The sequence below is a fragment of the Stenella coeruleoalba genome (assembly GCF_951394435.1).
Source record: "Stenella coeruleoalba genome assembly, chromosome: X".
Classification (NCBI taxonomy): domain Eukaryota; kingdom Metazoa; phylum Chordata; class Mammalia; order Artiodactyla; family Delphinidae; genus Stenella; species Stenella coeruleoalba.
The window spans coordinates 112,589,145-112,607,888 of NC_137152.1; the positions used below are offsets into that span (position 1 = coordinate 112,589,145).

At 41.4% G+C, this 18,744-nt stretch overlaps 1 protein-coding gene across 2 annotated transcripts in view; it reads right to left on the minus strand.

Moving 5' to 3' along the window:
- Positions 1-18,744, minus strand: part of FGF13 (fibroblast growth factor 13) — a 503,531-nt gene that overhangs the window by 184,578 nt on the left and 300,209 nt on the right. For both annotated transcript variants that reach the window (XM_079910297.1, XM_079910299.1), the window contains one exon: positions 16,213-16,380. In XM_079910297.1, the coding sequence (XP_079766423.1) occupies positions 16,213-16,380 (168 nt within the window). The remainder of the gene's footprint in view (positions 1-16,212; positions 16,381-18,744) is intronic.

The following is an 18,744-nucleotide window of genomic DNA, read 5'->3' on the forward strand; positions in this document are numbered from 1 at the left end:
CTTGCAGAGGTATTATTCCTTTCTTTGCAAAGCCCTTTCTTGAGGCCAGGAGACAGGTGAAAAAAGGATGACAGGACGTCAAAAAGTTTCACAAGTCAAAGGAATATACAGACTCCTTGGTTAGCTTTCAGGTTCCACCATGGAGACCCCAACCTACATTTTAAGGTACAGGATACTGTCTCAGCACAGATTTAACTGAGACACAGGAGAGTAGTACTGGATAGGCATAGGGGGAAAATATGTTGTTAGAGGTTGGCGCATGAATGCATCCTTTTCTACCATGACATTTTGCTGTCTTGGTAAAAAGGGTCCTGGGCCAAGAGTCTAGCAGCTGTAGCCTCTGGTCTTAGTTTAGAAATGGGTAGTAGCCTAATGTAGTTTTAATTAAGGGGTAATCCAACTACAAGACTTCCTTTAAAAAGAATTTTCCCCCCAATCCTCCGGACCACCTTACACTATGAGAAGTTAACTAATTTTTGATTTTCTCATCCTGAAAAAACAAACCTTCTTTCATTTTTTGAGGCTACTAAGAAGAGTCACTTGACCTTGGACAAGGGGACACCCTGTACAGAAAACTTTCATCCAGTTTTGCACGGTTAAGTTCACATATCCTTGAGATGTAAATTCATAAATCCTAGATGAAAACTCAGCTCAATTACATGGACTCTATATCATATTGTCATCTCAACAGTTCTTCACCACAAAACTGTGTGTCTGTGCTTTTTATATACTAGCTCTTTGATTCTGCAAGAGACCCTGTTAGACAAGGAATCAATTTCCATCGTCTAGCAAGAATGCACATGTTTGTAAAGTTGGCAGAAAACTTGCTTTATTGGAAACTCACGTAATGTCATCCTTGACTGCAGCATATTAATACAACTTCAAAGAATGTCAGTTTGAAAATACTGAACTCAAGAGGCAATTTACTTTTAATTTGAATGCCCAGTGGTCCAATATTTTTAGGCTATTAAAAAATATCGAGCAAGCTTAACTATATGAAAAAGGACAAACAACAAAAGAATAAATCAGTCCTGGCAAAGGCTTAAACTTTACATGCACTGTGGAGAAGAAAAATCGATGACATCTTTACAAAGACCTACTCTTTCTTTAGCAGTTTGGCAGTGTGTGATTAGTCATCACTCCCTCTATCAAGGGTCATTCTAACCAAACTCATTTCGATGATTTATGTTAGTTATTTACAAGAAGTCTAATAAGGTGTGAGAAGTGGGGAGACATTTGTTCTGTATTGAAATGAACTGGGCTACGAAGTCCAGATGTTAAGAGGGACATATGAGAAGCTTGCATTCAATTACCTCCTCCCTGCATTCTGCTCTACTGATTATTTGCTGAAGCTCTGACCCCCTTGGCTTCCTTAGTACCTTCTTCTCCTGCTTTTCCTTCTCTCACCCCTGAGGAGTCCCTTCGCTTCCAGATCACCTTCTCTGCCTCCCCTTCCTCCCTAGACGATCGCCTCTGCTCTGAGGCTTTTACCACCACCCACAGGCTGCTAAGTCCTAAATGTCTGCCACCAGCCTAGAACTCGTTCCTGAGCAATTTAAAGGCAGGTCCACAGAGTGTCTGAGACACAGAAACATTGCTCAATAAGGGTTAAATGAATAAATGAATGAAATATAAAACCGGATCCATGGGATTTCAGTGAAAGACACATGGAGGAAAGTGAAGTTGTCCTAGACGAGCCCGTTCTAGAGCGATTGAGCTGTCCTTGACAAGCCCGTCCTAGAACCCGGCTCACAAGCTGACCACAAATGTATGAGTGAGCTCAGGAAAGATAAACAGAACCTATAGGCTATCTATAACAGACCTAGCCACCCTATTGACTACGAGAAAGAATAAATTTTTTCCTCTTTCAAACCACCATGTTTTAGGGTGACTTAAAATACAAGAGCTAACTGATAGTTCAAAGTCGGCCGTTCATGCTAGTCTTTGTTCCTCAAGGGCAGAGATAGTACCTCTTGTCCGTGGTGTGCCTAATAACCAGCACCGTCCCTGGTCTGTACAAGACAATAAATACCTATTGACAAATACATCAATTCTGTTAATGGTGACTGCAAGCGTCATCAGTCATTTGCTGCCTAGAATTACGGCAAATGGCAGGTTTAAACCAGAGTATCAAATTTGTTATTGGAATAGGTTAGTTGTAATGATAAATATTTACTGAGTATTTCTTGACGGACACAGTGCTAGGCCTGTGGTCTCTATATAATAAAGCTCTATTTAGTAGGGATGAAATAAAGGGTGTATGTTTAAATGGAGTCCTAATTGGGAAGGGAGGCAGATCTCTTTTAAGACACCAGTAACTGCTCCCAAAGAAAATGCTGCACTAGAATAAAAGGCTCCCAAACTATTCTGATGTGCTTTGGGGATTTTTTCCTCCTTCAGTAAATATTCTGGGTATATTTAACCAATTATCCACTAAGTGAACAGCTAACCATGCATGCCAATCAGAAATTTACTGACCCAGTTCACAAATCTAACACGAATCCAAAATTGCTACCTTCTCAGAGAAAGATCAAGAGATTACAGAAGGAAAATGGCTGAGGAGGGAACAAAACAGAAAAGTTACTGGCTGGCAGCGCCTAGAACTCCTACTTTTTGAAATGCCCTTTGTTCCTTATTGCATGAAAAGAAGTAGATTTTGTTCACAGCCTGAGGCAGCCTGCTAGACAAAGGTGCTCCCTGTATGAATGACCTCGTTGAGCCCACATTATCCCATAGAAGGCTGTGATTAGGCTGGGCTTTGTGGGCTGGATGTATTCTAGAAAGGGCTCCAGTAGACGGGCCGTGGGAGCTCTACTACTTCTTTGCTTGTGTTTTTCCGCAATAAAGTGTTTTAACTAGTGGTGTGCGTGCATGCGTACGTGCGTGTGTTCACACCTTCTTTGAATGCCAACTAGTGACCACAAGGGGCATGTTTCACTTGTCTTGGGGCTTTGTGTTTTGGGGAGAGGCTGTGTCCACAGTGCTGTGCGGGCAATGGCAGGTCTCTGGGAGAATTAAACTGAGACAGTTCCTGCTCCATTGAGCTTCCAAGTAGAGGACCTGCACATAACCTGGGGGAATGTGCTCACACCAAGAGAGAAGAAAAGAAGGAGCAAATAACCCCAATATGAACATGTGTGTCCCTATAACCTCCTTGCATTTCAGACAGACTACCTAAAAAGGGGTCCACCTTTAGTGCACAAGATCACTGCATTCCAAAGTGGGCACAAAAATTCAGTGCATGGGTGGAACCCCTGAGCTCTCACTGGGAGTGCCCAAAGCTGGATAACCTAAAATGGGCGTTTTCTATCTGTACAGACCCCACCTCAGAATCACAGAAGTTCCAGAACTCTGCATCACTGCTTTCCTTTTCTTAGCGGGCAGCACGTGGCACAACCAGTTAAGGCTGCTTCAAGGTCTAGTGGTTCCATGAGGAAGAGTATGGGTTAGAAGCATTCTTCCACTTAAGGAAACACTGCAGGAAACATGACCTGCACTTAGTAGATGTTCATATAGGGAACAAAGGAGAAGAGCATGTGACAAATCTCAGGGATGACCGTTTGTTCAACCCCTTGCCTACTGCTGATACCAACGTTTCAACCAGGATGTGGGGAAACCCACAAGGGAAGTCTCCCAATGGATGCACTGGGTACGTGCACTCTGCTGAGAGGTGAGAGAGATTTCTGTAGTCCTTCTCTAACAGCAACTCTTACCAGCAGTGGACAAGATACTGCTGAGCTCTTCAACATGGATGGACCTGGAGAAAATCATACTAAGTGAAGTAAGCCAGACAGAGAAAGACAAATACCATATGATATTACTTATATGTGGAACCTGAAGTATGACACAAATGAACTTATCTACGAAACAGAAACAGACTCACAGACATAGAAAACACACTTATGGCTACCAAAGGGGAAGGGAGGGAGGGATAAATTAGGAGTCTGGGATTAACAGATACACATAACTATATATAAAACACATAAACAACATGGACCTACTGTATAGCACAGGGAACTGTATTCAATGTCCTGACATAAACCATAATGAAAAACAATCTGAAAAAAATATATAACTGGGACTTCCCAGTTCCAAACCACTGGTGGCACAGTGGTTTGGAATCCGCCTGCCAATGCAGGGGACATGGGTTTGAGCCCTGGTCTGGGAAGATCCCACATGCCATAGAGCCACTAAGCCCATGCGCCACAACTACTGAGCCTGTGTGTCACAACTACTGAAGCCCGAGCGCCTAGAGGCTGTGCTCCACAACAAGAGAAGCCACCACAACGAGAAGCCCGCACAACGCAACGAAGAGCAGCCCCCGCTTGCCGCAACTAGAGAAAGCCCACGCACAGCAACAAAAACCCAACGCAGCCAAAAATTAATTAATTAAAAAAAATATATAACTGAATCATTTTGCTGTACACCTGAAACTAACAAATATTATAAATCAACTATACATCAATTTGGAGAAAAAACAAAAGCAAAGCAAAACAAGAAAAGTATGGTGCTGAGCTTTTTCTCAGGTCTTTTACACCTGAAAGAGGGAGTCAGGGGTCAGGGTATAGGATAAGCTAAGGCAACACAGTGCAGTAGAGGATATCAGGCTTGGGAGATAAAAAGACTAGGCTACAGATACCAATTAAGACACGTATTAGCTATATGACTCTGAAGAAGTTATTTCCCATCGCTACACACCAGTATCCCCACCATGTCCTGCAAGATTGATGACACCTACCTCATGGGTTGGGAAGAATAGCAATAATAAATCTGAAGTGCCTGGCACAGAAAAGATGCTTTAAAAATTTGATAGCTAAGCACCTAACCAAAGCACAGTATGGAACTTCCTACACAGAACAGACCACACAAATTCCCGAGACCTCCTTCTTCATGCTTCTGGAGGGAAGTGGACCACTTCCTGCAATCTCATTCCTTGTGAAAGTCACATAGAACAATCTCTTGAGAGCGATCCAACCCAGTTGGGTAAGACTTTCTCTTCATGTGCCTTTAAGTCAGTTCTCATTATGTAATGAAGGTTTTGTCATTCAGGGGTTTAGGTCAGCAGGTATTTTGTGAGCCAAGGTTTTAAGGCAGAAGGTCAACTGGCCTGAGGTGATTAAGAACTGGCCCGCAGCTGAATACTGCACACCAGCACGGTGAGTAAATCCCAATTCTGACACTGAAGATTGTACAGCATTTCGACAGAGCCATATTTGATAAGAATTTGCCCTGTACACATGTTGAAGCTCAACCTCGCCGTTTCTCTTTTCCCTGAAGAACAAGCCACCTTTTTAATCCATCGTTTTTCTGACAGCAGGCCCGTGATCCCTCCATGTCTTAGCTGCATTGGAGTATTGGCTCTACCATGTCCCAGTCAGGTGATCTTGGACAAGTTATTTCACGTCTCTTAGTCTCCATTTCCTCTTGCATAAAATGGAGAGGAAAAAAAAGTCACCTACTTACTTCTAAGGATTCTTGTAAGACTTAAGATAATATTAGGTAGAGCACTTGGCACATAGTAAATTCTGGATAATTGTCCGTTACTGTTTTCATTACTATTTACCATAGACTAGAGAGTAAGGTTCCAACAAGTAATGAGAACTCATGGCTAATATCTAAACCTCTAGGTAAAAACTAATCAAACAGAAAAGGGGAAATGCTGAGAGCAGGTCTTAATAACATTGCTATTCATGGTGGTAATTTTTTTTTTAATAAGAAACACTTTTAATTTTATTTATTTATTTATTTTTTGGCTGTGTTGGGTCTTCGTTTCTGTACGCAGGCTTTCTCTAGTTGCGGCGAGCAGGGGCTACTCTTCATTGCAGTGCGCGGGCCTCTCACTGTCGCGGCCTCTCTTGTTGCGGAGCGCAGGCTCAGTAGTTGTGGCTCACGGGCCCAGCTGCTCCGCGGCATGTGGGACCTTCCCAGACCAGGGCTTGAACCCGTGTCCCCTGCATTGGCAGGCAGATTCTCAACCACTGCACCATCAGGGAAGCCCCATGGTGGTGAAAAAAAATTTAACCAACAGAATCAGCTTTTTAATAATGAGAAATGATCTTTCCTCATTTCTGCTATTATAGGTGAAGAGCATCCTCTGGCTTAAAGAAAGATGAGGCAAGTGACCAGTTATGTTATTTATCTAGGGAACGTTCTATTGCACTCAAATGGAATTTAGCTTTTCATAATCATTCTACGCTTTCTCTGTGTGTCCTTGACAAGGTCATCACCTCCTTGAGGGTGAGGGTCATCTCACTTCCTTCTTGTGAGTGCTACACTCCACCTAACTCTAGGCCTGCAGAATCAGCAGGTACTTCCTGAGTCCCTTCTGCTTGTGACAACGTATTATCACAGCAAAGCTGAGAATGGCGTGCAGACAGCATTTTTCCCTTTAAAACTAAGATGTTTCAGCAAAAAAATTGCTTTTAGACAACAAATGCACGTACAGGGCAAGAGGGGCAAAACTGAGCATATGGAGAAGCCATGGAGGGGAAAAGGAGGCCAGAAAAACCACGTTTCAATCAAGTCCTGTCATTCGCTGGGGAAGTGACTTAACCTTCCCATATCTTAGTTTACTCATCTGTGAAAGGTTGGTAGCAGCCCCTACCTTACGGGGGTTTTGTGATCTTGCCTCTAAGGGGCTTTGCACAGCGCTCTCACTGCATGTAGAAGTGGCCCAGTGGAACTGTGCTCCCTTTTCCTTCCTCCTCGGAGATCCGATATTCCAGACAATGTATACTGGTTGCTTCCAAAGCTGGACATGCTTGAAGGTTGACCTGGAGCTGTTCTGAAAATATATATCTTAAAATAGCTGGGGCTCCTAAGTAGAAATAGGCTAGCACATGGGTGGAAGTGAACATGTGATTTTGATGTGTCGGAGTGAGTGTGGATAATGGCTGTGAAGCAAGACAAGGGTAAGTGTTTGATAAAATGCAGGATGTAATATCTCTTGTTCCACATTTTCCCACGGGCATTATTCAAGCGGCATATTCTCAAGCACGCTGACAAATGCTGTAGCGTATAACAAATAAATACCTGAATCAATGTAATTTAGAATGCTAGGAATGATTTAGAAACACAGATAACACTGAAAGTCTCCCAATCATGGCAAAGTCAGTTTTCACACATTACACTGTGGGAGCTGGTGATGTCTGGATGATAAGAGGGCAAATGCCCCAGTGACGACAGCCTCGGGGACAGATACCCAGATCAGGGGCAGCTGGCGGCAACTTCTGCAATCTCACCCTAGAGCAGCAGCAATGAAGTCAAGAAGCACGTAGAAGTCCTCCTCTGGCATGTGGAGACGCTCTCCTCCTTCCCCTCCTCCCCCATCTTCTTCTTTAAGTATGATCACAGTGCTCCCGAGAATCACAGAGAGCAGAGCAAGGTTTCAACCACTGCTTGCAAGAAAGAAGGCTGATCACAAGGTGGCAGATTGCCACGCTCCTATGGAAAAGCCAGATTGTATTTCTAAAAGCACAGAGAGGCAATGAGGCAAGGGAACTTCAAAAAGGTGAGAGAGAGAGAGAGAGAGAGAGAGAGAGAATGTGTGTGTGTGTTGGGAAGGATGGATACCTTACATGGACACAAGTTCTAAAGGTCATATAAGTGCTGCCTGTCCAGCAGTGACCTCTAATCACAGGGCACCTCCTGAAGAGGCTCATGCAACCAGCATGATAAGAATTGTAAATGGACAGCTGACATCATACAACGAACCTTATGCCAAGGTAATTTTGTTCTAAGGCAGCGATTCCAACCCTGTTAGTACATTAGAATCACCTGGGGAGCTTTTTTTTTTTTTAAAAAAAATACCCATGTCAAGACTCAGCCACAAGAGATTTTGCAGGGTTTTCATTTGGACAAGTTATTGGTTATTGCTTGATTTTGGTCTGATGTTGGGCTCAGGCATCACTACTATTTAAAAGGTCCTCAGATAATTCAAGTGTGGAGCCGAGGTTGAGAATCACTGAAGTAATCTAAGCAAGTTTGCTGAATGTTGGGTCCAAAGACTTAGTGCTGATACGTGAACTTGTAACTAAGCACATTTTTTATTTAGTTCAGCTGACACTATTTTTCACAGCAAGACAGCAATACTTTCTTTTTTTTAGTTGAAGTATAGTTGATTTACAATGTTGTGTTAGTTTCTGGTGTACAGGAAAGTGAGATACACAGACACACATACACATATTCCATTTCATATTCTTTTCCGTTATGCTTTATTACAGGATATTTTTAAAATTTTATTTATTTTTGGCTGCATTGGGTCTTCGTTGCTGTGTGAGGGCTTTCTCTAGTTGCAGAGAGCAGGGGCTACTCTTCTTTGCAGTGCATGGGCTTCTCACTGCGGTGGCTTCTCTTGTTGTGGAGCACGGGCTCTAGCGTGCAGGCTCAGTAGTTGTGGCTCACAGGTTCAGTAGTTGTGGCTCACGGGCTCTAGAGCACAGGCTCAGTAGTTGTGGCACACGGGCTTAGTTGCTCCACAGCATGTGGGATCTTCCCGGACCAGGGCTCGAACCTGTGTCCCCTGCATTGGCAGGTGGATTCTTAACCACTGCGCCATCAGGGAAACCCTATTACGGGATATTGAATAGAGTTCCCTGTGCTATGCAGTAGGTCCTTGTTGTTTACCTATTTTATATATAGTGGTGTATATCTGCTAATTCCAAACTCCTTATTCCTCACTCACCCCTTTTTTCCTTTGGTAACCATAAATTTGTTTTCTATGTCTGTGAGTCTGTTTCTATTTTGTAAATAAGTTCATTTGTAGCATATTTTAGATTCCACATATAAGTGATATCATATGATATTTGTCTTTCTCGTTCTGACTTACTTCGCTTAGTATGATAATCTCTAGGTCCATCCATGCTGCTACAAATGGCATTATTTCATTCTTTTTATGGCTGAGTAGTATTTCATTGTATATATATATATACCACATCTTCTTCATCCATTCATCTGTCAATGGACATTTAAGTTGCTTCCATGTCTTGCCCACTGTAAATGGTGCTGCTATGAACATTGGTATGCGTGTATCTTTTGAAATTAGAGTTTTTGTCTTTTCTGGATGTAATCCCAGGAATGGGATTGCTGAATCATATGGTAGCTCTATTTTTAGTTTTTTAAGGAACCTCCGTACTGTTGTCCATAGTGACTTCATCAATTTACATTCCCGCCAACAATGTAGGAGGGTTCCCTTTTCCACACCCTCTCCAGCATTTATTATTCGCAGACTTTTTAATGATGGCCATCCTGATTGGTGTGAGGTGATACCTCATCGTGGTTTCGATTTGCATTTCTCTGATAATCAGCAATGTTGAGTGTCTTTTCATGTACCTGTTGGCCATCTGTATGTCTTTGGAGAAATGTCTATTTAGGTCTTCTGCCCATTTTTTGACTGGGTGGTTTGTTTTTGTTATTGAATCGTATGAGCTGTTTGTATATTTTGGAAATTAAGCCCTTGTAGGCCACATCATTTGTAAATATTTTGTCCCAGTCTGCAGGTTGTCTTTTTGTTTTTCTTATGGTTTCCTTTGCTGTGCAAAAGCTTGTAAGTTTGATTAGGTCCCATTTGTTTATTTTTGCCTTTATTCCTATTGCCTTGGGAGACTGACCTAAGAAAACATTGCTATGATTTATGTCAGAGAATGTTTTGCCTATGTTCTCTTCTAGGAATTTTTTATGGTGTCATGTCTTATAGTTAAGTCTTCAAGCCATTTTGAGTTTATTTTTGTTTAGGGTGTGAGGGAGTGTTCTAACCTCATTGATCTACATGCAGAAAGACAGCAATACTTTCTTGAGGAAAGAAACAGTGCACTGATTTGCATTCTGGCACAAGCTCCTCATCTCATCACGGACTGGTAACAAACAATTTCAGACCCAGCCCTGAACCACAGACCACATTTGGAGTAGGACTTCCCTAAAGATAGCAGGCGGGGGTCAGAGAACAAGGGAACGGCATTCATCTTCAAGTGTGTTACTTGTCAGAGCCCAGCTTTGATGGGAACACGCGGCTCAGTGGGGCCAGCATGGCACTTCCCAAAGCGTATTTGTGGGATGTTACTACGTATTACAAATAAAAAGGTTCTGATAGCTGGAGTATGTTGTTTACCACTGAACTGCCCAAAGAGAGACAAATTCCTAACCTGTAAGACTCCTTAAAACCTTTAATACTCTCTAAGAATGGTGTGGAATTCAGGAAACGTGTATGTGATCTCTCTTTTCACAAAGACATATGATCAGCGTTTCATGAAACATAATTTGGAAAATAGTGATCCAATAATTATTGAAGAACACGTGCAAGCGAGTAGAGTTAATTCTGCATTCTCTTCAACCAGGCAAACAAGTTATCATTTAAAACAAAGGAGTGAAAATTAGAGCTGAAGCAACAGCACATCTGGTGCATCTCCTTCACAGAGGCAGACCTCCAGGCCTTAGGGTTGGGCTTGACTGGGGAAACAGCTCAAAGTCATCCAGGCTATGCCTTTTCGGATGTGGACCACAGTCTACCTGGGTCATACCGTGCTGGGTCAGAAAGGCAGATTTTCTTAAGTGGTTTATTAACTGGCTGTGAAAAGGAAAAAACCAGTAGGTGTTGCTGAGACATCAGAGCCCCGGAAGCATGTTGGCAATGCGATCCCTGATGTAGCAGCTTTGAAGGGGGCAGCGCTATATGGATAGATAACTTCCAGATTGTTTTCATGGATCAGCACTTAGATTTTGACTTTGTTTTAAAATCAGAATCACCACCATCGTTCATCCAGTAAGACCTTTCCGGGAACTTTCCCAGGGCACTGTTCATTTAAACATAAATACTTGAAATGGAGGCAGATAACCGAGGGAAACCTCAGTCAAGAGAGTTGTAATGGAGAGACTACTTCTCAGGAAACATCACCACTGTCAGGACGGGAACACCAAGGCTCAAGGGGGAAGGGAGGCCTGTTGCTTTAAAAAGTGAATCATCAAAGAATAAAAGGTTGTTAGTTCCTACCAGAAAAGCCAGCCTGGAGACTGAGCTGAGATGCGTGTATCTAATAAGAGAATAATAAAAGCGCATCCTGGCCTGAAATTGAATTAGTGGCTGTGGTGTATATACTTCCTTGATCGAATTATGAGTTTTCCAGAGAGTAGAAACTATCCCCCAAATACAACTTAATGTTGTATTTGCTGCCATAACGTAGGGAAATAGGAGAGAAGAGAGACTGTGTTTCAGTGCCATTACTAGTTCCCTAACGTTGTTAGGAGATAACAAGTTGTCTTCTAAGAAGTAGCTGACAAGTAACCAAGAGAAATACATTTGATCACTTTATGGGGAGAGGACAGTGTTTATTCATTGCTAATCACCAAGGCCTTCAGATTTCTGGCTTTTTAATTCGATTTCCATATGGACCAATATTTTACTCCTTCTTGTGACTCTGCAGTTAAGCTGCCAATGGCTTCAATGAGCAAAGAAACCTCTCTGCTGTTGTTTTGTCATCCTTCATGCCATAAAACAAAGGCAGGGTGACCCTAAGTCATAGTTATTTTGAAATTAAAAGATTCAGAATAAGGTCTTTTATCTCTACAGAGCCACCCAAACATATGGCCCCATGTTCTTCTAATCAAATAGGAATATCCCCTCAATTCTCATCTTCAAAGGGACAGATATGGAAGCAGTTATACCCTTCCTGCAAGTCAAGACATTTTCAGATATCAAGCATCAGAGGTGGCTTCGTTTTATTGAACTATTAATTCAAACAGCATTACACCCATTTTTCTCAAACGGCAAATTAGTATGAAAATGAGGAAGACACAAAACAGGAGACAACAAAGTTAAAGAAAAGGTGAGGATGAAAATAAAAACATTTCCCTCGGCATGTTCCTAAATGCTCTCCTACCGTCTTTCTCTCCTACCATTTAGGCAAGACTGATATTCATGGTGACATATTCTCTTTCTGGGATAAAGAAACCAAGGCAGTATCAGAGTAACAGACATTGTGCTTGTTACAAATATGCGCCCTTAACGTTTGGCACATAATTTTGCTCTCTTTTGGTTGGTGAAAGCTGGCATATTTCATCACCGGGCTGGAGCACAGATTCTCTTCTCCTCCAACCAAAGTCACTGTGGTTGGATGCCCCTCTGAATAAAAAGGTTATGGATGTCCTGAGGGGGGAGATAGAATATATATATAACATTTTTTTTTAAATCACATGAAAACAGGACTGTAGGAAGGAGGCCAGATGCTTGATTAAAAGATGGTGACAAAACCCTGAGCTTTGTAATACTTTCCTATATTGCATGAACTCCTTCAAATTTACTATTGTGATCAGGATTTTCAATCCTACAAGCAAATGCTGGGAATCCATGATTTCTTTTTCTCTGTAGATTTTCAACATTATCTACTTGTAAGCATGTATATCTTGGTGTAATTCTTCTGAACAACCTTCAAACATCAGTAAAAGCCCAATGACTGGCATTTCGGAAGCAACAAACTATACTGATAATAGATTGGCTTTCAGAAGTTACTCTAAATCAGTGATTTCATTTTGGCACACATGACAATGAAAGGAAAAAAATGAACAAAAGAATAAAGCTTTGATGATTATACTTTCTCTTGCCAAGAGCCTCCTGGAACAGGAAGAAAAAGATTTTGGTAACGATCTCCACTCTCCATGTGGCTTTCTTATAACAAAGAGCGTTGCTGGTACTGGGCCAAATTAGACTCTCAGATATTTGTATGTGCTTCTTCACCCAAATTCCAGTACTCACATAAGATTCCATCGTAAGTGGTTTTTATGGAAATAATCACATCACCGAAAATCACAAGTATCTGGAACAAACTAAAGAACTTATTTTGGAATTGGCTGCTCAGAAATAGAGAGCTGTTTTTGGCAAAGTGTAATCTGTCCTTAGTATATCCTGAAAAGCCAGGGAGGTATATCAGGCCTTCCATGTACTATTTTACATGAATTCTGAGGGCCCTGGACACAATACAAAAATGTCTTTTCAAAGATAGATGATTGTGAACAATTGTAAATAAGTTATCTGTACCAAATCTCAGATCATCATAAATTATAGAAATAACCTGGCCCTTATAAAAACATCACCAACCAAAAGTAACACGAAGACTTTATAATAATGCAAAAACAGTTGGTAGATTTTATCAATTCAGTAAGGAAGAAGAAAATTAATCCCAGCTGTATCATAATACACATAAACCTCTTTGATCTAATTTAATCATTTGTAAGACTTATCCAACTCTAACTTACATTTCACCCCCAAATTTCAATGAGTGTTTCATTTTTCAAATGAGTGCCGCACACACACAATCGCATTAGAAGAGGTCACACCGGCAGCTTGGCATTGCACAGATCAAACCATGGATGGCTTAGCCACCCTGTCCATTGCCTTCACCTGCAGTGGAATTGGTGGGCAGCCACAGTCAAGGTCAATTTCATGCTTTGGCAGAAAGACCATGAGAGGAACTCTCTCTTCAAAATGCTTCACGTGAGAATAAAATGTTTCAAGGTATGGATACAGTTTAGAATTGAGAGTCTATCCATTTGTAGTAAAGCGATCTCTTATTTCTACTAATCATAATAAAATGTTACAACAACTGAAAGAGAGAACTGAAGACTGTACCTTACAGAATTTAAAAACCAGTCTTGCAAAAATCTTCCAGGTCGCCAGAACGGCCACTGAACCCTTTTAAACCCACAGTTACTTCACCTCCTGGCAATGATGAGTTTCTGGCCTTCTGTATCCTACATGAAGTAAGCATGTTAATTTCTTAGCATAGTTTCCTTATTTATCCGAGGTCTCTTCCACAGCATGCTTCCTTTCGCCCCCATCTAAGGTCTTCGGGATCCTGTTAATTTGTACAGAGATCAAGTGTATTCATTTTAAGGTCTGGGTTCACCATTAGCTTCTGGCTCCTTGTTTAAAGGGGGTACAGTAAAATTGTAAATAGTGTCAAAATATCATCCCAGAAAACCTCTAATGCATCTAATACTATTTATAAATAATTCATACAAATCAAGAGGGAAGTATTAGCTTTCACTATTCCAGGAGAGCAAGACTAAGGGAAACCTTCAGTCTGAAAGCAGACAATGACCACCATCAAAGTATACAAAAGTGAAAGGCTGGAAGCCACATTTAACACAAGGACAGCCAGCTTAAAAAGTATCCAAACCTTGTACAAGAGAGCTTCACTGCAACCCATTCTCTAAAGAATTTTTCATATCTAAAAACATTCATAACATTATTCACGATACACTCCAGATATTTTGAAAACTAATAGGTGGGATAGGGAGGGTGGGAGGGAGGGAGACGCAAGAGGGAAGAGATACGGGAACATATGTATATGTATAACTGATTCACTTTGTTATAAAGCAGAAACTAACACACCATTGTAAAGCAATTATACTCCAATGAAGATGTAAAAAAAAACTATATGTAATAAGAACACACCCATTAAAATTAGTTATTCAAATGTTGTTTTTTTTTAATCTGAGAATTGTTAAAACAATTTGAAGTAAGTTTCTAACCAATTGCTTGACTGAATTTAACCAACTTTTGTTTTTCAGGACGATGTGCAAGTACAAAAATAGTATAGTATCTGTAATACAGACACACACATCCATAAGAACATAATTACATAATAAATAGTATATTTCTCTCATACAGACACTGTTTTTGCGCTTGCAAATATATATATATAGAGAGAGAGATAGATATATATCACATACAGATATCATTTTATAGAAAAGAAAGAAAATATTGCAATGCATTATATAAAGTCATTGTCACTGGCTTAATTTTTTTGTTTCAGTGAAGCATAAAATCAAGTTAGTATCTTCTCTATGAAACCACCAAAAATTTGTCTTACCCACTGTAAAGGGCCACCATTTATATCTCCAGATGACATCAGCACTCATGTGCAAAGTGGATAGCTTGCATACGGGAGTATGAGTGGAAAGTAAAGGCAAATGCTCTATTCTATTGCTGAAATAGAATTAAGCATAGAAAAGTGTACACTTCTCATTTTCTGCCAAAGAACATTTAAAGCTCTGTTTGGAAGGGAGGAAAAAGGGGAGGCTTTGAGATGTAAAAATTTGCTTCCAAAACTATAGACTAGACTCAATTTGGATTAATTTCCTCAAACACCAAACTTTGAACAGAACCACACAGCAGAAAGACAGCTGTACTGAAGATCTCATAATGTTGCAAAAAGGGCAACTTGAAATCGGAACAAAGGCACTTCTAGAAATCGTACCAGAACCATTTATGCGAACGTGTACACCGAATGCCAAAGGACTAGTGAATATTGTCACCCCCAACATCATTCACTGGTAGATTGCATGGATAGTATTTGATCTTGGGTTGGGGGGGAGGGGTGTGGGAGAACATGAGCTGTTTTACCATAAGTATACTTCTCAAATGTCATTTTGGAAATCAAAACGTACACAGATGGCAAAAAGTTGACCACACTTGTAATGTGAAAAATGTCCCTGTTTGATATATGCAAAACAGGTGGAAAAATGAATGAATACTCTTTCTAGAGACGAGGCACTTCACAGATAGATTTGTAGCACGGATTGCGATGAATACCTTATTGACCTCAGTTTAAGTAACAGCAAGTAGAGTTTTCCAAACCTGTACTTGAGCTGCAAAGAAAAACAAACTACTCATCGTTTCCTTGAGGCATGCATTTCACTATGGCAAAGCGCACCGGGCGTGCATGACAGGGGAAGTCTGGGCCTGCTTCAGCCAACTGAGTAGATCATGAGCATTCTTCGAACACAAGGCAGAAGGCTTTATGGAGTGGAGAAGAGTGAGAAAATTTGGAACAATCTTCTCATTATTTCATTTTGGAAGGGCCATTCCTCAGCCGACTGCTGCTTCAGGAAGGCGATGTGATGGGACCAGACTCGGCCAGATGTTGGCTACGGGAGCAAGCAACTTTAGCAGCCAAAACGGGGCAGTGTCATGACACCAGCTGAACACGTGTCAGCTGTGAGAAGCAGGAAGATGCTGCGCGCCCAGCCAGATCTGACTGTATTATACAGTGTCCCATCTGAGACTGCATAACACACTCACTGGCGAGCCACGGGGCCTCGGAACGATGTCAGGGGCCGAACAACACACAGCACAGCAGAGGGCAATGCACAGTCAGAAAGAAAGAGAAAGAAAGAAGAATGAGAGGAAACAAGCAAGACACACGTCCGTCGTGCACAAACCTTCGGGCTCTGTGTGTTCTTTGTGATGGACTTGCTTCAGCGGGCAGCAGAAGATTTCGTGACACTTAGCACGAAAGGGGGACTCTTTTTTCTTTAATTCCGCAGATTGGATGGAATCTTGCCGTAACATAATGTATTCCTGTGTGCCAGGGGGGGCGTCATCCAGAACTGTGGTCACCACATAACAAAATGAACTCAAGTTAGAGCTTCAGGAAAGCAGCGAACGTCTTACATCAACTCTACTCCCAGGAAGACTACAGAAACAACATTCCCAAGAAAAGTTTCAAAGAAAAGCATTGCATAGCTTGGGGGTTTTCTTTTTAAGGGCTTAGTTTTATAATACGAAAGCCCTGGGAATAGTTTACTCAGCTATACACACCTCGATTGCTTGTATAATGAAAATTTAACAGTGTTAAACTGTCCCGGATGAACAATAAAACATATTAATACCAATAACCATATTGTATCTAAATAAACACCATGGAGAGCTCACATGTTTCAGCTTGAAATCTAATATAAATATTTACAGGTGAAAATGGCAAATGTCCACCAACTTCTCAGTGTATTACTTTAGGTTTTCTTCCTCAGTCTGCTCCTGGAGAGGGCCCGGCTTCCATGCACTATGTACTGAGTCTGACAAAAGAATTCATTTTTTCCCCAAAGAGAACTGGGGCTGTCACAAACATTCTTCACATATTCGAAACCCCCTAATGCAGAGAACAAATTCCAGTTGAGAGCCTAATAATCAACATTGGCTCAAAGACCTACCTTGAATTGCGGAACAGCAGGGCCTGGTTCACTAATTCTGGCCTCAGATATACACCAAGCCCCTCTCAGCTTGCTAGGCCCTTTGTGCATTTTCCTAAGCAAGACTGAATTTCTAGTGTTTTCTCCCTGCAAAAACAAGGTGTCTGCTTTTACAGGGTCTGCTGCAACATTCTTTAGCCTGGTAACTACCCACCAAAGTGGGTGCAAATTTGATCTGCATCTGCAGAAACAGAGAACTGACCCCAGCATGGATTTTTTTCTCTTTCATGCCCTTCCCAATGAGGCCATCCCATTTTACTGGGAGTGAGTCAGTGCCCCTAAAGCTATGATTCACGGCGAGCTGACTCATTCTACTCCCCCAAATGCATACACTTAACATGCATTGAGAAAGACTGACACCAGCGGCACACTTCCTATGGGGAGAATAATGCTGCAGTGTTTGTAAAATACCAACAGCTTATGGCTGAAATTAGATGGGATCTCAAGCTTCCATGTTTGGCAAAACATTCCCAGCTCACTGGCTGGGATCCTAACGGACATTAAGAACTTTCTTTCATGTAGGAGTAAAAAAGGTATAAAAACCAACATAACTTTGAAATTCGTATTATGAGTTTAGAACAAGTTCTTGATAGATTGCTTGTATGTGGAATTGTTGTCTTCCTTTATAAGTCATTAAATTATGCAAGAAGGTGATGAATATTTTAGTTACTTCTCTTTCTATTTTCCTCTAGCTCCCAGCAGCACTAATCAAAAATACTATATAGACAAACCCCCACTGCTTTTCCTGGCAGAGTTCCCTTCATCTACTAGGAATGTGACTATAACTTCTTAGAATCTGGTCGTTGAATGCACATCTTCGGTAGCAACAGCTGCTATTCAAACCATTTGCAACCATTACCTGCCATGAGCAGTTAGTTACGACAATATAGACACTTATCAAATTCCAGCATCATAGGTAAAGATAAATTCTGATTTTACCATACAAAATATTTTAGGGGGCTTCCCTAGTGGCGCAGTGGTTGAGAGTCCGCCTGCCGATGCAGGGGACACGGGTTCGTGCCCCGGTCCAGGAAGATCCCACGTGCCGCGGAGCGGCTGGGCCCGTGAGCCATGGCCGCTAAGCCTGCGCGTCCGGAGCCTGTGCTCCGCAACGGGAGAGGCCACAACAGTGAGAGGCCCGTGTACCGCAAAAAAAAAAAAAAAAATTTAGGGAAACCTCCCAAATTTGGAACTCAAAAAAAAAAAAGCAAAACCCCGCCCATGATTATACAGAAGCTGAGAAATCCCATTTTCATGCACTGTATATAAGAAACAAATTTTAAGATTAAAGGACAATTGGAGGATTAAAAAAAAAGAACAACTTTTGGATAATATATAGAGAACTTGCTATTCAGAAGTACATGATAAACACCAGTAAATTGTCTTCCATTTTCATTTTTCAATACCAAAAATGACGTCACAAATGGGCATTTCTGGAGATTAATGACAGGCTGAAGGTAATAGCCTTTGGCTGACTCTCCAGCCATCAGCTTTTCCCCGCTGGTCATTAATTCCCAGAAAATGCCTTGCACTGACATCATTATTGTTTAATTAGATACAACTGGTTATCCGTAACATACAACAAAATTCTAGTGAAAGCAACCCAGTGGCTGATACAAGAACCAGCCCCCAAATTCATCATGATGGGAAAGCATGAAAGTCACAAAAGTGCAAGATAATTGCTTTCCACAAAATTCTCTCTCTCCTGTTCTTTCTTCAAGCTGA